The following is a 22,383-nucleotide window of genomic DNA, read 5'->3' as shown; positions in this document are numbered from 1 at the left end:
TGAATTAGCAAATCATATATAATTTGAATTTACATATGTTATGTTCTAAATTATTTGTCTCTGTGAACATTGTACATGATTTTTAGCATTGCATGCACGACATAATATAGTCCGACCACATTAAATATATTTGTCATTATGTTATATTCTGTGAAGACGGCTCATCATAGCTTACTTTTTGATTGTTCGTCACTATATTTTCTAAATTTATTATGTTATTGTGAATACATATCACACCTCTTTGATTTTTTTTTTTTTTTATAAAATAATTAAAACTTGCAAATAAGTGTATCTAGATCGCAAGATCACGTTACGTTTCCGGAAATGTAGAAAGGGTTTTAGGCTGATTCAAAAATAATAAACAGAAGGGGAGATAATCTATGGGAGGATGACGAGAAAAGGATAAACATGATTCCGTGGTATATCCTGAAGTATTATGTTAAGAAACACACGAAGTTCTGTGTGGGGACTGCTTCTTTGTTGTTTCTTACTTTACTATTTTATAGGTACAAATTTATGCATCAGTTTGATGTTATATAAACGATAAAATACATACATTATTTCATATTTATAAATTATCGTAGAGCTTATATGTGTCACAGTGCCACAGTATGAGTGCCAATGAGGCAACTCTCCATCCATGTCATAATTAGAAAAGAAAAAACACCTATATAAGTCAAAGTATGGTCTTCGGAACCTTAGCTAACACCAAAATGTTCTAACTGTCTAACAGTCAGGGGAGTTACTTGTACAAGTGATTTTTAAAATCACTTTCTTAAGTGATTTTTTCAACAAAACAAGAGTTAATTCCCTTTCATTACTTTTTTAAAAATCACTTCTACCAGTGATTAGAAATATATTTTTAAATCACTCATTCAAGTGATTATTATTGTTTGGAAAATTTTCAATAAGAAACCAGGATTATCCCTCTCTTTCAAAGAACAACATCACAACAGGGGTCTTCTTGACATTAGATAACTATAAAAAAGGTAAAAATAAATAAAAAAATAACTTGTAAGCCCTGAGTAAAATTTATTTTCTGAGCAAAAAATAGCATTAGAAGTAGTACATGAATTACTTGTTTTTCATAAAGCAGAGGTTTCAAACCACCAAAACTTAAAATATAAAAGACCATTAATCAAAAACAATTATAGCTGAGTTTGGCGGTAATATAAGCATTGTCTATATGTTTCATAACATTTGGTTGAGGCAAATTTAAGTTAGAGAACAGAAACAAATTTTTGGACATACAGACAACATGGACAAGGGTAAAATTTAATGGCCCTACGTAGACTACAAATGGGCATAAAAGGGAACAGCAAGAACAATAATAAACTGAAAATGCTTTGACCAAAAACAAACACAAACATTTTAACCAACATTTGTAGAAAACTAAAGACCTGAGCAGTGATAAAATAAGATTTTGCAGGTCATAATTATAATTTCTAGTGAAGTAAATGGAATACAATCATTCATAGTATTGATCACTCTTATAAATAAAAATAAAACACTTCAAAGGGTGTCTTTCACATACATTTTGAAATAATGTAAATCACTGGTACACATGATTTTAAATCACAGCACAGAGTGATTTCCATTCAATTAGAATGTAAATCACTTGTGGAAATGATTTTAAATCACTTGTTGAAATGATTTTAAATCACTTTTAGAAATGATTTAAAATCACTTGTGCAAATGATTTAAAATCACTGCACAGAGTGAATTAAAATTGGTGTTTATTTCTGATACCAGCAGTATTTTCAATTAATTTCTAGATGGTGAAAAACAGATATATAAAAAAAAATTAATTCGAATTTAAAAAAAATAACTTTATATTTATCAATCAAATCAAATGTTTGTAAATTGTATAATTTCAGAGTGCTGAAACAAAATGTGTTTGTTTGTAGATGGATCAAAACTTCTGATACAATTTATGAACTAGATACCTTATTGACCATTTATTTAAAGTTTGAAGGTATTTGGCCCAGTAGTTTCAGAGGATAGGTTTTTGAAATAGTTTATGACGACAGACGCAAAGTGATGACAAAAGTTCACATGGTGTACTTCTGCCTCAGTCACTTAAAAAGGGGGGATGAATGGAGTGACTTTTATTTACTGTTCCTTCAGAGTGATTTCAATAGAACACTGGTAGAAGTGATTTCTGATTAGAAACCCCTCCCCTGTTAGAAATCCAATATCAGAATATTAATCTTTATTTAATGACTAGGACTAATCATTGATTCAACTCTGTAACATACTTTAGTCTTTTTGAGGGTTGAAACAGAATGCAGAGGTCCTAAAAGTTGTCAAATTTTGCAGGCCTAGAGCATTTCAATCTTTTTGTCAGAATATAACTATTTCAACAAATTCAAATTCAGATAACTTTTTTGTTGTAATCAGGTTCAGCAAGGGGTCCTGCTGTCCAGCACAAGATCATTTATGAAGCAAAAAATATCAATCAGATCAAATCTATATTTTTTATGGCCCACCTACAATAGTAGAGGGTCATGATGTTTTCTGGTCTGTGCATCTGTCCATCTGTTTGTTCCGCCATTCGTCTTTGTGTCTGTTTGTACGTTCATCCCGCTACAGGTTAAAGTTTTTGGTCAAGGTAGTTTTTGATGAAGCTGAAGTCTAATCAACTTAAAACTTAGTGCTTCTTACCATTTATAGCACACAAGGTATTTATAGCCAATTGACCTTGTCAGTGATCATGGTGATATTTACCAACAAATCCAAACACTTTTACAGTGATGATAATGACTTCTTTTTTCCCTGAATTTAAATGATGAATCTGGAAAATGCATCACTGGGTATACAAGTAGCTGACTTATATAAACCCTAAAACCCTAAAACCAAATTTTGAAATCCTTGGCAAGTAGTTTCTGACAAAAATGCAATGCAATTATTCATGGTACAGACAGACTGATGGATGGACAGACAGAGGTAAAACAGTTTACCCCCCAAGTTTTTAAAGCAATATTCAAAGCTATAGCTAGGGTTTAAAATAATAAAAATCACTTGTACTCATAATGGTTTTATCATTGCACAGTACGTGACTTTCATTATTGTCAAATCCTATGTTTTTGTACTGCTATGCATGCTTTTTCAATAAAAAATTGACATCACAATGCATTTTTTATACTTTAGGAAAACCCATGCATGAGACCTGAGTACAAATGATTTTAAATAATTGCACAGAGTGATTTACATGAATTAATATAAATCAAGTCGTCAGGAGTTAATCCCCTTTAAGTTAATTTCAATCCCAAAAATCACTTGCTGAAATGATCTTTTGTATCTGAATAAAAATATCACTCATTGAAGTGATTTAAAATCTTCAGAAGGTCCAATTTTCAAACCACGCAAGTAATGGTATTTCTATCGAGAGTACATATATTTTTCAACGTCAAAATGTAGTTTAAATGTTGAAGTTTATTGGAAAAATATTCACAGTATCAGCAAAAATCTTATAAAATCCTCAGACTATAAATAATTCAAGGCTATTTTTAGTCATTTTCAAGTAATTTTTGCAAATTCCTTTATTTTGTCAATGTTTGCAGTGTTTACCACCATATCTTTGGAAAACCATGTGGTTTAGGAAAAATCTCACAAGATTACAACGAGCTACAAATTGGGAGAAACTCAAATTTTCAAGTTTTTATACCTATAGCTATGTTTCTAAGCAAAAATAAAAAATCACTCAAATAAGTGATTTAAAAAATCACTTGTACAAGTAACTCCCCTGACTGTCTAAGGGCCCACTACCAGCAAAATCATAGTGAACATCAACAAAGAACAACCACTAAACATCCGGTACCTCGAATGACCGAATAACACTGTCAATATCCGAATAACACTTGTAATGACCGAATAACACTTGGAATTTCAATATTAGCACATATTGGTGACTTTTAAACATTGATTATTAATTAATAGTATACAGTGTTCTCCCCAGGCCGATATGACGCTGCGGTGCCGCAGCGCCTTCATAATATTTTCGTAGATCCCGCAGCGTCTTAATTGTCCGCTGTCCCTTAATACTTGATCCCACAGCGTGTTAATTTTCACATTTTCATTATAAATGTTGGTTAAAATTGTCAAGTTGCTGATCACCGCTGAGAGGTCGGTCAGTGTTACGCAATAACTGATAATTAGTTTTACCTGAGCCACGCTTATCTCAGCCTTATCGGACTCTGTTATCATGTAATATCGTAAATGATCATCAAGAAGATAGATATTTTTAGAAGAAAATTAAAAAAATAAAAACTTCAGTGCAGAAATTGAAGAAATAGATCGCAAATACATTGTATTTACGCATTGTGAGTGTGATCACTTGACCATTTAAATAACGAGTTTTTTCATTGGTCGAGAAGAAGAATCTACTTTAACACAACCAATGAATGTGATGAATGCACATGATAAATTTGAATACACATTGCTAAAGATATTTACGATGAAAATTATGAATGAGAGTATTTAACTTTGATTAAAGATAAAGAGAAGTGATTTATTTTAATAGAAAGTGAAAAAATGTTACTTGCAAGGTAAATTGTCTCAAACTGTCATGTTTTTAGAAATAAAAAGATCGTAAAATTCCGTGCGTCGGGAAACATGTGACAATCAAAACTGAATTGTTGCAGCTTCTATATAGTGTTACTAGTTGTTAATTTCAATGGTCTTGTAAAGTTTCATTTATATCTACCTGCCAGAGATAGGTTTTAACGATAATACACACGGAAGCGTAATGTGAAACTACGGAAACTGGTCAGCTGTTCATTAACATATTTTTGTTTTAAAAAGTTGTATACCAAATATCTATTCTTAACTATATTCGATTTTATTAATTCTGAATGAACATGTTCTCTGCAAATAAGATGATGGAAGTAGAAGTTTTTTTCAGCCCAATGACTTCTAATGAAAAGGGGAATATACACCTTCCTCTACACTGTCAGTATAAGCAGATGTCATTGCTTCTCCTAATCCCAACCTAGCTAAAGTTTTGTCAAGTGATAACAGCAAGCACCATGTTTCTGGTTTCAATTACAAGTGGCTGACTGAGTTTTCATGGCTTACAAATGGTATAGGGGGTATAAGCAAAAGTTATTGTGAGAGGGTGTTTTAAACCCTAAAGAGGATAAAGACAAAATTAAGGAACAGACTATCCAACAAAATAACACTATCTTGAAACAATATCCCTAGAAGAATAGAGAGTACAGAGATGAATATATTTTGACTTCTTTAAGTGACTGAATATAAATAACTTTTGTGTTTGAAATCAATTTATTTCATATATATTCTTGTAATTCATTATTAAATACTCTGCATTATCACACACATAACACAAAGCATTATAATTCATATTGCATGTCATGATTAATGACTGATTGCTTCAGATCACAAAAGTTCACTCTAAAAAAAGAGTTGCGCGCCCTCGAATTTTGCGCCTTAAAAAAATCCAGGGGAGAACACTGGTATATTATCGATGTATTTTATAACTTTAAATGATTTACAGAAAGCAGATAAGTTCATAAAAACTTTTAAAATTTAGTGTGTACTTCGAATATGGCGACCACAGAAATCACAATGGCCACCATGTTCGATGGACACACTAAATTTAAAATTATCTTTATGAACTTATCTGCTTTTTGTAAATCATTTTTAAGTTATAAAATACATCGATAATACATTATTATTTAATACTCAATGTTCAAAAGTCACCAATATGTGATAATATTGAAATTCCAAGTGTTATTCGGTCATTACAAGTGTTATTCAGATAATAACAGTGTTATTCATTCATTCGTGTTACCCCTAAACATCAGGTTCCTGTCTTCGGACAGGTGCAAACAAATGCAGCGGGGTTTAAATGTTATACATTTACCTCTACCTAGAATAAAAGTTTAACATCACAACATAGAAAGAAGCGCTATAAATTTTTAAGTTTTAAAATATACACTAGATGCATAACTTTGATATATGACAACATATGCACAATATTGAAATAACTTAGGCATTTACAAGACAACAAATATAACATGTAGAACATGTATTTAAATCTATACAAGAACACATAACAAAGTAACCAAGGATGTGACGTTACATATGGAACACCAAAGTATAGTGTTACACATGTTACGTAACACATGGTTTAAGTCATTACATTTCTCCATTTCTTCAAAAGTTCAAATTTTACAGTCCATACATGTTCTTGTTTCTTTGTGTGATCTTCTTGATCATGTTTTCGGTTTTATTGCTGTTCCTTACATGGTTTGATTTAGTCCTTGCTGCTTTGTTTCTTATATCTGTTATTTTATGTTCAAATTTTGCTTCCACTCTGAATTCCTAATCCATTTAGCTCTTTTAATGTTCCATCTTCTTGTATTTGTAACATGCCTAATTGAATAAGTGTTTTCTTTCTTATAAGTGGTGGTGAATTAGTTTTTCCTTTAATGACAATTTAAGTACTCAAATTCGTTGTTTTCTAACAATTCAGCTTCCTCTCTAGTTCTGTTTTTGTATGCTCTGTACTGATACTCATCCATTACGTTGACGTCTGCTCCACTATCTGGTTCTATTTTCACTTCTACATCATTCATCATAACTAGTACTGTTCTTGCTTCGTTTCCAATGTTATGTACATTTATTTTCTTAACTGTACCCAAATGATTCACTGACCGTCCGAAAAACTCATCATCTGAATATTCTTGTGTCTTCCATTGTTCTTCTAACATACCTACCTTGATTTCGTTCAGTGTATCGTTGATTCCTGAATTGGTCATTGTCGTGGTATACGGATTGCATACTCGATTTGCAAAATACAGCAAAATGATTCCATTTATGACATTTGTAACACTATTTTCCGTAAGCACCACAATCTTCACGTCATTCAAACGAATGTGTTTTTCCACAATAGTTACAATTATTCCTCCTTTCATGTCTCATTGTGTATGTTTCCTCTCTATTTTGCATGCCGTAATGTCTTTGTTTTCCTCCATAATTTGTCACTTTGGCAATTTTTCCAGTTCTTACTGCTGCGTATATATCTCTCATATCATGTATCTACAATGTTGTATCTTCTAGCTGATGTATTTCCTGTAACATTTGATCAAGTGTCCACTTTCTGTTAATTGTCTTTTTGATTATTGATTCCTCATCTGTGGTTTGAATAATGTGTTCTAAAATTCTGTCATCTAGATTTTCAAACTCACAATCAGCAACTCTCTCTCATAGTCGTGTCGCGTATGCCACTGTTGATTCTCTATTAATCGGTCTCATTTTCAGAAATACATTTCTTGCATAATGTTTATTCTTCTTTGGAGCAAAATAATCATTCAGTTTCTTTTTTAACTTTTCATAAACATCCATGCATCTGTCTATGGGGTCAGGTGTACTTTACTCTAATCTTGAATTTTTTTTTACCTCTGTAAATAATCATTGCGTCCTTTTTGTCCTCAGGTTCTGTATTTCGAAAATATTGGAACTCTCTTTCTATACCTTCTAGCCATTCCTCCCGATGACTGCCCTTGGTGAGATGATCCTCAAACGATGTGAACGGTAAAGTTCTCAAATTTCTGTTTTCTGTCACAACGTTAATTCTTTCAGCCATTTTTCTTTTCTTTTACTTATTATGCCTTTTAATCTCTTCTTACAGTTGCTTTCATTTTTTTTTTTATCCTCGTCGCCAATGAAATAACTTAGGCATTTACAAGACAACAAATATAACATGTAGAACATGTATTTAAATCTATACAAGAACACATAATAAAGTAACCAAGGATGTGACGTTACATATGGAACAACAAAGTATAGCGTTACGCTATGCACGGTTTAAGTCATTACAAATATAAATATAAAATCAATAAAATAAGGGGGGAGATACATGTATATATATTAAACAATTTCAGAAAGTCAACCATATCCTTAATCAAAATGCTGCCATATACATGATATAACAATGTAAACCTTGCACAAAATGCCTCTAAATAAAATAATTTACACAGGTATATATGCAAGAGGAGTTACCAGAGTATCTTCTTGTGGCATAAATAAAATCATAAACATGATAAAGAATAATGTTTATTTCTATATGACATGTTGTTTTTTTTTAGGTCTGTTTGACATTTTCATTGCTCATGAATTTATTTCAATTTCAATACAAAATTTTGTTAACATTTTATTGTCTTATTATTTTTTTTCGTTTATATTAAATGTCACGAAATCAGTCAGCCAGCGATATTTAGGGATTTTCCAAAATTTTTAGGCGACTTAAATCATCATATCGCCTGTAAGATTTTGCCCTGACATTTTCCACTTTTGTTGATTTTTTTTTCTTACAGATATTTCCAGTTATTTTTGATGCTATGGTCGTTCCTCCTAGGTATATTGTTATCATATTACAGCTTGAGGTAAGACACAGTTTTTACAGCTACATTTGTAATTTCCTTAAGCTTGTAGAATAATCCATTGGTTGGCTTGCATGCTTTGTTTGTATAAATGTTTACCAAAGCTTTGTACTTAAGGATGTATTCTTCTGACATTTCAGTCTCGTAACGCAATCTCGTTCTGGAATTATTCCAAAACAAGTGATACAAGTGGAAACAGCAATGAAATTGATAAGTATCGTAACCAAACTTGACTCTGTGAAAAAATTGTGTATTTAAAATAAGTAGTTAATGAGAAATAAATTTTCCATTTTTTTACTAATCAAGTCAGTCTTTTTAGCCAACATTTTGAGAAAAAGAGCAAGGGGTATAAGAAATGACTTTACAAGAAACATGTACATTCGATATCAATTTTTTCTTTATAATTTCTTAGATATGTATTTTATGAATCATTTATAACAAAAAAGTTGAATTAATATGCATTTTGTTCTTAAAACAGAGAAAAATCACAGTCTATTTATATCTTTCAGCTCATCTTCGTTATTACCAAATCTGTTATTTACTTACACACGGAAGAAGAAGGTGAGTGGATATTCATATTACATGTACCGACTTTTGACTCCGGATTATATAAATTTTCAACAGGTTACCTTTTCTAAGGTTGTAACTTGTACATCATGGTGCTCAGGCAAATAAGAGCAATCAAAATAAGTAAAATTAAACATATAATCGACATAATTTGAGGGGAAAGTTTACTGTTTTCCAATGATTTTGTTGTGTAAAGAAAATGTTAAGCAGCTAAGTTTCCACAAAATTGTACTGATTGAAAGCTTGATTTTACTTCTTTAGCTTGCTCTGCTTGACTTGGTAACAGGATGTCCAACATTAGAAAAGGTAACAAGTTGAAAAATTGTGGAATCCTGAGACAAAAGTCAGAATGATGAAAATAGTGTTTAGTGATGCGACACAATGACATGAAACACTTTATGCTCTCTCTTTTTTTAAAAGTGATAAAATAAGAAAAGCTACATTTAATAACACACTTCCTCCACCAATAAAAATCGACTGCCAAAAAAGACATGAAATTGCACAATGTTGTTAAGGTTTGATGAGACTGTTTAAATCTTATTTTTTTTCAAAACACACCTTCTATGGCAGTTGTTCAACATAGCAAGTTTTTCAAAACACACCTTATATGGCGGTTGTTCAACATAGCAAGTTTTTTACACACTGTTCTTCTAAACAAAGATCATCAAATCTCAAAAGTTAGTACTGGTATATTTTTACTAAGGTTGATTACTTCATTGTGTTTGAAAAAAGTAAAATCACCAAAATACTGAACTCTGAGGAAAATTCAATCGGAAAGTCGCTAATCACATGGCAAAATCAAATGGCAAAACACATCAAACAAACAGACAACAACTGTCATATACCTGACTTGGTACAGGCATTTTTAAATGTAGAATATGGAAATTTTGCCTTTTAAAATGCATATGTTAAATAGATATCATGGAAGATGCAGTTGCTCAAATTAACTGACTTGTTTAATATGACATTCTTTCATTAGAGGCTAATCAAATGTTAAACAGTATGTAGCTGCCTATTTGAAACAAATAATTTTGGCACAGGTTTTTTTTCTAGTGAAAAGAAACACGTTCACTTGGCCTGTAACAATATTTCAACATTTTTTTAATGAAAAAGAAAAAAAAAAGTGAAAACTCTCATGAGCATGTTGAGAATATCAGTTATCTATTTTAGACTGGTAACTTAACAGATGATGAGTTGACATTGATGAAGACAGTATGTACTGTATGTGGACAAAGGAAATGTCCTAGGCATAGGTAAGGGCTATTCCATTAAAATGTATATGGGAGGGTAGGAAGGGAAGTTTAATTATTGAATGTGGGTCATGACTTTTTTTCGGTATGCGCCTATTACTTTTTTGCAAAATTATTTAAAAAATGGTTCTTGTTTGTAGGGAAATTTGTAGGGAGTCCCTTCCTACTCTCCCACATACATTTTAATGGAATAGCCCTAATATTATTTTCCATTATTAAAAGATATATCACATAGAAAATTTATAAACAGTCATCACAAAAAGGTATACTCATTACTGTAAACCCACTTATTTTGAAAGATATATTTGTTCATGCTTTCCTCTTTCTTTCCAATTTTTTGGCGAACTATTTAAGTGAATTTCCTTCCTTGTCCTTAAATATTAGTTTAAAAGATTTTGCAAAGATATATATTCATGTTACTATTCTTCTTGCCCAAAAAATTGTTGGTGTACAGTGTTTTCAGGTTTAAAAAGAGGGGCGAAAGATACCAGAGGGACATTCAAACAACTCATAGATGGAAAATTAAACTGAAAACATCATTTTAACTCTGTCTAGTAAAATAGACATTCTAAACTCATGCTGTGAGATATAAAAAATCAATATACAGAACATGAATTCAGTCAAAAGAACTTTCTTGTACGTGATCAAAACTATGGTAAAAAATGCAAGATTGTGACAAACAAAAAGTTCCCTTTCCAATACAGTCATGTGATTCCTGTTGTGACTTCTACTTAAAGTAAAAAAGCTTAAATTTGGAAAATGCTTAAACGAAAGAAATGTAAAACGAAATAGTTGTTAAATGCTGAGTGTTGTGTTAATATCATAAATGACAAAAAAAAAACTTTTGACATTAATATATTGTACAAGCACATACAAAGAAAAACTAAAATCACTATCAATTAAAAATAGACAAGAAATATTTCATAAAAGTACATACAAAACTACAGAAGACCTGAGAGCATCTATGAAATGTCAATAGTTCATTCAGTGTTGGAAAAATATCATTTCAGACCAGAGTTGAATATTTTGGCGTTCCAGCCATGGACCAATTTACAATTGACAGGAAGAACTAACGATGCTGTAGAGGAAGTAAGTCTATTTTTAGATTTTGACAAATAAAACAAAGATGTCTTCAAATATTCCTCAGTTGGCTCTGATTGACAACAGATTGGAGGAAAACATATATAACATGTATAATCTTCTTCTTTAGATGTAATTTTTTTATTCTTATAGATTAATATTTTAAGATAATTACATAACATGTATGTTTCATTATTCTAACATGACGTCCTTCAAACGCTTTGAGTACACACCCGTGGTAAAATGTAAATATATTGCATTGGCTTTTCTGATCGTACTCCCACGTCATATGTTTTTTATGAATGAAGTACCCGACGTCATAGAATGATGACGTAATAATTTCAGCATTTAACGGGAAAATACACACTTTTGATACCGAAAATCATCACAACAAGGAAATGTAAACAAACGCTGCTAAAATGTGGCATAAGCCCAATTTTTATACATAGAAGATGTAAAAGTAAATTATCATATGTCTTCATTTTAGCAGCATTTGTTTACGTTTCCTTGTTGTGATGTATATATATTTTGTCATCCAAATCTATCTAAATACTTTATTGTAAATAGTTTGGGCATGTCTCTTATTCTGTTTGCTTCATTCTTTTACGCCAATCTAAAAGTGCGTTAATTTATGGGAATGGCAAATATTTGCCTCCACCTAGAGCGCTTTGATCCAAAAGAATTGCTGTATTTGTCCTACATAGAATTGAAAAAATTCATGGGGGCTTGTATTTATCTAGATTTTACCATGGGTTGTCCCTTTATGGCGATATTTTACCCCTGGCTATCGCTCACAGTAAAATATTTGTCATAAAGGGCCAACCCCTGGTAAAATCACGTTATATTCAAGCCCCCATGAATTATTTCTTAATTATACGTTATTTAGAAATTTTGAAATTAATTTTCATTTCAAAATGAAATGTAACATTCATGATAACACAAGCTTCCACAATAAAGTGCACAGGTAAATAAAAGTAAAACTTGATAGAAAACATATTTTCATGATCCTAGCAATCAAATGTAATTATAAGTATTGAATGCTTCTTTCAGTAATTTTATATGGTTGTAAAAGTGTTGACTGTGCTCACATTTTTAGTATGAAACGCAGAAGCAATGCATAAAATGTACTATGGTCAACGCTTTTACACGTTAATAAATTTACAACAAGAAGCATTCATTTCTTAAAAAAATAAACTCTTTTCATCTGGAACATCAAGACTTTGTTTAGAAAATTTCAAACTTTACTGAATTTAATATTCTGGACCCTCTACAAATATGTTAATGAAGGTCCACTTCAAAATAAGGTCATTATGAGTTTTGACCTACATTTTATGCAAGAAATGAAACTTGAATAAATCTTCTTAATTACAATGACCTAATTTATATGTTAAGTATTGTAATAAGTTAGAAAATAATATCCAGGTATTTTCATTATTTGTTGTTTGTTTTTCAGTTTCTAAACATTGTATTAAAGGAGCATCTATACACTTGGTACAAGTAAGTCTATACTGTAGATTCATTATTATTCTTTGGATACCAATTTTTGTTGGTACAGGTGAACCACTAATGTTCAACAAAATACAAATTTCTGTAAAGTTGATGGAACCATAAAATCACATATTCAAGAAAATGCAAAGTTTCCACAAACCACAAATTGGTACCTGCAAAAAAAAAAATGAATCCAATAGTCATTAGAGAAGTGAGAAGTCATTTGTCTAATTGTCAGTGATTGTCCTTAGGGATTTTGACCTTGCTTACAAATTTATCCCAGGCTCATTTTTCTTTTATTTCAAAAATTAATCCCAGGATAAAAATATATGCATGTTTATAGTACTGACCACAGGTCAATTTGTCTGATTGTAATATTGTAATTCATGTAATTTGCTCATAACAATATGGCCTGTATATTTGATACTTATTTATTTATATGATATTTTCTCAGAGATTTAAGCAAAGATGAAGAATTTGTAGATGATTTGAAGTCAAGTCTCAGATTTCTTGCATCTGTTGTACTCAGGAGAGCTAAAAAGGTCAGTGTTGTAGAATGCTTCATTTCCTTCTTGCAGAAGCTAATGCATTGTGGGTAATATTTTTTAAAATGTACATCAAAATGTTGTGATTAGTTAATAATGTTTTCAACTATAAAAAGCCTACAAATGATTTGACATTTTTTGCATTTTGGTGTATTAACAATGAAATAACCAATATATTTCTTTGGATCATGAACCAGCAAAATTATACTTATAGACCACTATTCTGGAATTTAAAAATTTAAAAGACTACCAAAACAAGTCACTAGTTAGTGGAGACACATGCATTTTTTTATATATTAATTAGTCAATATGTTGCAGACTAAAATCTATGAAAAATGTGAATAAGTCAAAATATCTTTGAAAAACACAATAACAGCTATCAGTCAACAAACCACTAATAGTTACTACAGATATAATGTGATGTGATGTGTTGTATTTATTTATAGGTTGATATTGCAAAGATGGTTAGTGAAAAACTAATAAGAGCTGGACTCTTACATTTACATGTGTATTTAAAGGCTAAAAGAACAGGTAACTATTAAATATGTATCACATGTTTAACCGCTATATCAACCAATAGAATGGATCGAATGGAAACAAATGTCATATTCCTAACTTGTAATAGGTTAAACCTGATTTTATAGCTAGCTGACACCTATTTACACTACTGTCATATTGACCAATATGAATATAAGTTGACTTGATGGTTAAGTGCTGTTAGGTTAGTGTGAAATTATACTAACTTGTAGAACTTTCATATTTTTTGGAAAAATACAACTGTCAAACATAAGATTATTTCAGTCATACAGATTTTTTGCAAGGTTTTTTTCAGTTAAGTATTAATGAATGTTATGTAATAACTGTGAAACTGTACATCTATTGGTCTCATTCAAAGAGGTAGACTTATTTTTATGCCCCACCTACGATAGTAGAGGGGCATTATGTTTTCTGGTCTGTGCTCTGTTCGTTCGTTTGTCCGTCCGTCTGTTCGTCTGTGCATCCGTTCAGGTTATAGTTTTTGGTCAGGGTAGTTTTTGATGAAGCTGAAGTCCAATCAACTTGAAACTTAGTACACTTGTTGCTTATGATATGATCTTTCTAATTTTAAAGCCAAATAAGACTTTTGACCCCAATTTCACGGTCCACTGAACATAGAAAATGAAAGTGGGAGTTTCAGGTTAAAGTTTTTGGTCAAGGTACTGTTTGATGAAGCTGAAGTCCAATCAACTTGAAACTTAGTACACTTGTTGCTTATGATATGATCTTTCTAATTTTAAAGCCAAAAAAGACTTTTGACCCCAATTTCACGGTTCACTGAACATAGAAAATGAAAGTGGGAGTTTCAGGTTAAAGTTTTTGGTCAAGGTACTGTTTGATGAAGCTGAAGTCCAGTCAACTTGAAACTTAGTACACTTGTTGCTTATGATATGATCTTTCTAATTTTAAACCCAAATTAAACTTTTGACCCCAATTTCATGGTCCTTTTTTTTCTTCGTGGCCTTTGGCTGTTATCTGCTCTTTGGTCGGGTTGTTGTCTCTTTGACATATTCCCTATTTCCATTCTCAATTAAGTCAATTTTATTTATTATTTGTTCAAATTTTAGAAGAATTACACATAATGGATTATGGGCTCTATATGACTTAAATACCAAAATAATATGTCTTCAAACTAGTTCTGTACCAATAAATATTTTTATATTACTATTTCACCACACCTTAGCTGATAAATTTTACATTTTGTATTTGACAGCACCTTCGGGTTCTGATCTACAACTAGAGAGTTTAAAGATGTTAGGATCAAATCTACACTGTGCTATGCTCAGTAGGAAGGCAGAGTTGGAATATCTCAGACGGATGATTCAATCATTATTTCCATATATTCTTAAACCACAAGGTCTACATTCCAAGTAAGTTAGAATAATTCAGAAGGATGATTCAATCATTATTTCCATATATCCTTAACACAGAACAGCAAGCTATAACGTCTATATAAGTCATATGATTACTTATCATAACACTATTGAATATGTATTCTATACTATCTCTTTTCCCTCTGTTTTAGCCTCTCTAGAACTGGACAGAAACAGTCAATTTGCATTTGATTAATTTCAAAGCAGAAAAAATAGTTTTATTAACTCTGCTCTGTGAACATTTGAAGGAAGGCATAAGGCTTTCATTTGCAATCCAGATTAAATATCAATAATAGTTTTAAAATTTATGATTTTAGTATGTTTACTTGTCTGCTATCTTTTTATACTACTTTATATTGTTTTATGTTAATATTTGATAAAAAAAATCTATCTATCTATGTTTTACAGATGTACATGTTCATTGGTCAGAGAGTTGTTGACCAATAGTATTTTACTTCCTGCTCTGGATGCAGTAGCCAATCCAGTGAGTCTTTCATTTATTTAATATAAGGGGGGCTCGCAGGTATAATATTTTTTTTCTAATAAAGGATCTCACTATATTTTTTTATAAATGAACTTTATCATATACTTATTAGAAAAATGAAATAAAAAAATGGGGTCACTGTTCATTTAAGCTCACAATCTGCCTCTGAAAGAAGCATACATTTTTGTTAATGGCCTTTTTTTCTGTTGAACTAATAGGAGAAATAGAGATAATATTGAAATAAAAAAAGAACTAAATTACAGAAATCGCTTAAATTTTACAATTATTTAGTTTATGTACAGCTTATTTGAAACAATGATAAAAAATATAGGCCACTGATGAGTTAAAAAAGATATTTCAATTTTAATGCCAAAATATGGCATTTTTGCAGCAAAGGGAGATAATTTGGAGCTTTTTCAATGATATAAATATTTTAAAAGTCATCTGGGGCCAAACCAAATCGATTTTTATGGGTGATTTTTGTACCATATCTTAAAGTTATAACTAATTGTGTAAGAAATAAAATTTGTAATGAAAAAACAAATGTTTTGATTTTTTTGCTGAAATTTTTGTACCCGTGACCCTCCTTAAATGCTAATTATTCTGTACTGTGAATTTTCCCCTTTTTTCTTGTGTATATATATACAACAATAACAAAACTTTATGTTACATATAAAAACTATTGATTAAGCCGTATGAACCACACCAAAACTCAAAGCTCTATTGACTAGGATTGTCAGTTATCCTATCCAAGGACGACGATTTTCTCAGGGCACTCTGGCTTCCTCTACCAATAAAAAGTAAAATCACAAAAATACTGAACTCCAAGGAAAATTCAAAATGGAAAGTCTCTAATCAAATTGAAATTGTAAAATCAAATGATATAACACATAAAACGAATGGACAACTACAATGAATATACAACCGACTGCCAGAAAATAGCAAAAAGTGGCGCTTAAAAGTGGCATTAAAACACAATCAATCAATCAATCAATCAATCAATCAATCACACCAAAAAGTGGAAGAGTAAGCAGTGCAATTACCTGTTTTGTTGCACGATACAATTTAATGCATATCCAATTTAAATAATTTTAAACCACCTGACAGAGCATTGTGTAAAATTAACCATTTAATACAACCAATTATTTTAATTTGTTTTCTATTTTCAGGACATGGTTAATAATTTACTGTTGATATTTCTTGATAATACTCCGGTAAGTCATTAGTCATGAAGATTTCTTTACTTCGTTTGAAAAAAGATAACTTAATTTTTTTCAGTTTTATACCTTAGCGGAAATTGTTTTGTTGTTCATGAACTTAAACTCAACTGAGGAAAATGAATTCCAAAAATGTATTCCAAAACAATTGTGTCTTAAGCTATCAGATGTAGTGTTACAAAGGAATCTCTAAATTTTTGTGTATAGTTTTAGTTTAAATAGTTATCAAAGGTACCAGGCTTATAATTTGATATGTCAGACATGCATTTTGTGTACATAAAACTCATCAGTGATGCTTAGGTAAGGAAGTTCACAATGAAGTTGTTAGCACACAAAGTTAAAACTTGATACACATATTCATTATAGTGTGAACTTCATGAAATATATTTTGACCCAGATTTCACAGTTCACTGAATGTTAAAGCCAGTGTAATATGTGTCCTATGGAAAAAATCATGACTTATTATTCAGTGTTCCCCAGGGATGATTTTATTAAAGAAAGTATGGGGTCATTGTGCCAGTTTTCTTTTGAAAACTTATGTGCTATGTTAATTTCCAGGTTGTTATTTGAAAATTCTGGAGAAACATTGTTATTGTTTTTATTTGTCCGTCTGTAGCAGAAGATATGGTGACATTGCAAGATATTCTTCCCTTGCAGATTTTATTTTTTTCAGAGAATAAGGCTTATTTTTACTCCTGCTAATTATTTTCTGATATCATGAATGCCAGCAACTTATAAAATTACTCTTACTTATAAATTTTAAATCTTTTAAAATTATTTGTTTTGTTTTTATTTTTAGCCACCTGAAGCTACAGAGCCACCAGCTCCTATGGTACCTTTTCTTGGAACATTTGCACAGCCACTGGCCAAAAATAATTCAGTAAGTCAACTAGCTTTGCAGTACATGTATTTAAATTGAAATATAGAAAATATGAATTTCATTTAACATGTTTAAAAAATTGTTATAGATCAAAATTGTTAGCTGGGTTAAAAGGGTAGTCAACCGTCTTCTAACAAAATTTTAAATGAAGTTCAATATCAGTTAATTGATAATTTAAAAATGTACTAGTTAATGGAGTGTGTGTGTGTCAGAGCGACTACATCTTTATGTTTATTGCTTTAGGAATATTTATTTCTGAAATCTCACAAAACATTTTTAACCCCTCCATATTTTTATGCCCCACCTACAATAGTAGAGGGGCATTATGTTTTCTGGTCTGTGGCTCCGTTCGTTCGTCCGTTTGTGCGTCCATTCAGGTTAAAGTTTTTGGTCAAGGTAGTTTATGATGAAGCTGAAGTCCAATCAACCTGAAACTTAGTACATATGTTCTCTATAGTATAACTTTCTAATTTTAATTGCAAATTAGATTATTACCCAATTTCACGGTCCATGGAACATGGAAAAGGATAGTGCGAGTGGGGCATCCATGTACTTTGGACACATTCTTGTTGTGCCTGTCCCAAGTCAGGAGCATTTGGCCTTTGCTAGTCTTGTGCCATTATGACAAAAGTGTGTCAGAAATCATATCTGATATTCTCCCTCAGTCATAATAACCTTCTACAATTACCAAATTGAACAAAGAAATAATACGATGGGTGCAGTATACGGTGCAGGAAATGCTTACCCTTCGGAACACCTGATTTCACTTCCGGTTTTTCGTGGAGTTTTTTGTTGTTTCTTATTTATTATTTATAACTGTTGATGTAAATTTCCTTTGATTTTTAGAGTCTTTGTTTACTCTTTGGTTTTGATTGTTATTGTCTTGTATGTTTTTTAATTTTAGTTCATCATATGTTTTGAAGTTTAGTGTGACGTCCATTTTCACTGAACTAATAAACAATTTTATTTAGGGGCCAGCTGAGGACCACCTCCTTGATAGATGTTTATACAATATTTCAAGCGCTATTTTGACTTTATTCAATCAATGTGACTATATTTTGACATGGATAATATATCAACACAAAATGACAAAGAATATAGGATAAGACAATAGACAACCACCGACAAGACATTTGTAGCTTGTATTATATCTCCTATTACTGTTAACAAACTTATTTACACAATCATTGTATTTTCGTGTTTTTCGCAAGAAGAAAAAAACACGATTATACATGTAAATTGTTGCAATTATCAAAAACTTGGATCTTTCCTAATTCAAACAAGAAAATGGCATAATAGTGAAACTTTAATCTAGGCAAAGAAGGCTAGAAAGAGCAAAACACACAGAAAAAGTATCTGAAAAAAAAATAAGGTTTCCACACCAAAAGTAATAACTAACTTTAGTAGACAGAATAAATTCATTTATTTTTGTAATTTTCAGTGTTTAAGATTGGAATTGAGTGAAGTGATGAAACCAGAACATTTATATTCCTTCATGCAGTTTCTTAAGTCAGAGGCAGCCATTAATGTGTTACAGTTTTGTTTACAATGTGGTATGTTCATGTTCGTTTAGACGATGTTTGAAGTCAGACAATGTCTTCATGTATTAAACATATTATTAGAGATAGTTATATTGTTTAAATTGGGAAATAATTCAACTTATTTAATTGCGTTTCAATTAAAAGAGTGAAGTCTACTTGGAGTTTCTCTAAATCCTGATGGAAATGATGTAATATGGTATCACATGCATTTGGACTTCCTTTTATTTGAATTTTCTTTCAAGCTTTATGCTAGAACAATACATTTTAATCAAATGTTCATTACATTTATATGAATGAGTATTTACTGAAGTAAACTTTTTAGATGACTTTAACAAGAAGATTTTGAACCCTGACCTTTCCCAAGGTGACCTTGTAGAGCTACACAACATGGCTAAAGAGTTATATAGGAGCTATTGTTCCCCATCAGCTCTCGACAGAATCAAATTTGATGAAGATATTGTGAATGAACTCAGAGATGGTAAGAGATTGTGGTGGTATAGTGTTGTCTTGGATTAGAGCTAATGTCCTAATGCATGTAGAGCAAGACTTTGGTTAGCTTGCTTGCTATGTTTGTATATTGTAAAATTGTAATTGAGATAAAGTCCAATCAAATTTAGATATAATATGTTCAGGTTTAACTATACCTATTTATATTATTTTCAGATGTCAATCTTAATTATAAAGCTTGAGTAAGTGTTTACACAAACAAAGCAAGCAAGCCAACCAGAGTTTTTCCGCAAACATTAGGAAATTAGCTCTAATTGTAAAGGAGAACTACTTTTTTTTAGACCAGATGTCTTTAGAATAAATCAAGGATAAACACTTCAGTTAGTCTTGGGTGTGTCACATGGAGAAACTTAACCACTGAATGTAGATGAAATAAATAAAATGAATAAATGGAAATTTAAACATATAGACTTACCTAAAGACTTCTGGTGATTATTGAAATAAAACTAAACAATCGTTTAATATCTTTTCTCTAATTCTTTGGGGTAACCTTTTACGAACCCATTGTATAAACAGATTTAATCAACATGTGTTTGCTGTTGATCTCAGAAGATGATTGGATGATTTTAGAGGTCACAACCTTTATCAGCTCACTGGATAAGTCAAAATATATACTGACAGGTTCTGATTGAAATTGACAACTTTGTGGAATGTGGAAGGCACTCGAAGGAAATTTTTGTTTAACATAAAATGGAAATTCATTTTTAGCTCACCTGGCCCAAAGGGCCAAGTGAGCTTTTCTCATCACTTGGCGTCCGGCGTCGTCCGGCGTCGTCCTGCGTTAACTTTTACAAAAATCTTCTTCTCTGAAACTACTGGGCCAAATTTAACCAAACTTGGCCATAATCATCATTGGGGTATCTAGTTTAAAAAATGTGTCCGGTGCTCCGCCCAACCAACCAAGATGGCCGCCATGGCTAAAAATAGAACATAGGGGTAAAATGCAGTTTTTGGCTTATAACTCAAAAACCAAAGCATTTAGAGCAAATCTGATGAGTGGTAAAATTGTTCATCAGGTCAAGATCTATCTGCCCTGAAATTTTCAGATGAATCGGACATTCCGTTGTTGGGTTACTGCCCCTGAAATGGTAATTTTAAGGAAATTTTGCTGTTTTTGGTTATCATCTTGAATATTATTATAGATAGAGATAAACTGTAAACAGCAATAATGTTCAGCAAAGTAAGATCTACAAATAAGTCAACATGACCGAAATGGTCAGTTGACCACTTTAGGAGTTATTGCCCTTTATAGTCAATTTTTAACCATTTTTCGTAAATCTTAGTAATCTTTTAGAAAAATCTTCTTCTCTGAAACTACTGGGCCAAATTTAACCAAACTTGGCCATAATCATCATTTGGATATATAGTTTAAAAAATGTGTCCGGTGACCCGGCTAACCAACCAAGATGGCCGCCATGGCTAAAAATAGAACATAGGGGTAAAATGCAGTTTTTGGCTTATAACTCAAAAACCAAAGCATTTAGAGCAAATCTGATGGTGGTAAAATTGTTCATCAGGTCAAGATCTATCTGCCCTGAAATTTTCAGATGAATCGGACATTCTGTTGTTGGGTTACTGCCCCTGAATTGGTAATTTTAAGGAAATTTTGCTGTTTTTGGTTATTATCTTGAATATTATTATAGATAGAGATAAACTGTAAACAGCAATAATGTTCAGCAAAGTAAGATTTACAAATAAGTCAACATGACGGAAATGGTCAGTTGACCCCTTTAGGAGTTATTGCCCTTTATAGTCAATTTTTAACCATTTTTCGTAAATCTTAGTAATCTTTTACAAAAATCTTCTCCTCTGAAACTACTGGGCCAAATACTTCCAAACTTTAACTGAATGTTCCTTAGGGTATCTAGTTTGTAAATTGTATCCGAAGTTGTGATCTATCAACAAACATGGTCGCCATTGCTAAAAATAGAACATAGGGGTCAAATGCAGTAATGGTAATTTTAAGGAAATTTTGCTGTTTTTGGTTATTATCTTGAATATTATTATAGATAGAGATAAACTGTAAATAGCAATAATGTTCAGCAAAGTAAGATCTACAAATAAGTCAACATGACCAAAATGGTCAGTTGACCACTTTAGGAGTTATTGCCCTTTATAGTCAATTTTTAACCATTTTTCGTAAATCTTAGTAATCTTTTAGAAAAATCTTCTCCTCTGAAACTGCTGGGCCAAATTTAACCAAACTTAGCCATAATCATCATTGGGGTATTTAGTTAAAAAAATGTGTCTGGTAACCCGGCCAACAAACCAAGATGGCCGTGATGGCTAAAAATAGAACATAGGGGTAAGATGCAGTTTTTGGCTTATAACGCAAAAACCAAAGCATTAAGAGCAAATCTGACAGGAAGTAAAATTGTTGATCAGGTCACGATCTATCTGCCCTGGAATTTTCAGGGGAATCGGATAATCGGTTGTTAGGTTGCTGCCCCTGAATTGGTAATTTTGAGGAAATTTTGCTGTTTTTTTGTTATCTTGAATATTATTATAG

General features: G+C 31.4%; 1 protein-coding gene across 3 annotated transcripts in view; it reads left to right on the top strand.

Annotated features, from left to right (window-relative positions):
- Positions 1-330: 330 nt before the first annotated feature.
- LOC139527335 (sorting nexin-14-like) overlaps positions 331-22,383 on the top strand; it is a 50,124-nt gene continuing 28,071 nt past the window's right edge. For all 3 annotated transcript variants that reach the window (XM_071322722.1, XM_071322721.1, XM_071322720.1), the window contains exons 1-14: positions 331-506; positions 8,340-8,408; positions 8,915-8,966; positions 10,143-10,225; positions 11,233-11,311; positions 12,756-12,799; positions 13,245-13,332; positions 13,782-13,866; positions 15,086-15,242; positions 15,654-15,729; positions 16,899-16,943; positions 17,746-17,826; positions 19,268-19,379; positions 19,690-19,845. In XM_071322722.1, the coding sequence (XP_071178823.1) occupies positions 409-506; positions 8,340-8,408; positions 8,915-8,966; positions 10,143-10,225; positions 11,233-11,311; positions 12,756-12,799; positions 13,245-13,332; positions 13,782-13,866; positions 15,086-15,242; positions 15,654-15,729; positions 16,899-16,943; positions 17,746-17,826; positions 19,268-19,379; positions 19,690-19,845 (1,225 nt within the window). In that variant the 5' untranslated portion in view covers positions 331-408. The remainder of the gene's footprint in view (positions 507-8,339; positions 8,409-8,914; positions 8,967-10,142; positions 10,226-11,232; positions 11,312-12,755; positions 12,800-13,244; positions 13,333-13,781; positions 13,867-15,085; positions 15,243-15,653; positions 15,730-16,898; positions 16,944-17,745; positions 17,827-19,267; positions 19,380-19,689; positions 19,846-22,383) is intronic.

Source organism: Mytilus edulis, chromosome 6 (genome assembly GCF_963676685.1).
Source record: "Mytilus edulis chromosome 6, xbMytEdul2.2, whole genome shotgun sequence".
Lineage (NCBI taxonomy): Eukaryota > Metazoa > Mollusca > Bivalvia > Mytilida > Mytilidae > Mytilus > Mytilus edulis.
The sequence above is the reverse complement of the archived record's forward strand: the minus strand, read 5'-3'. Positions and strand labels throughout refer to the sequence as shown.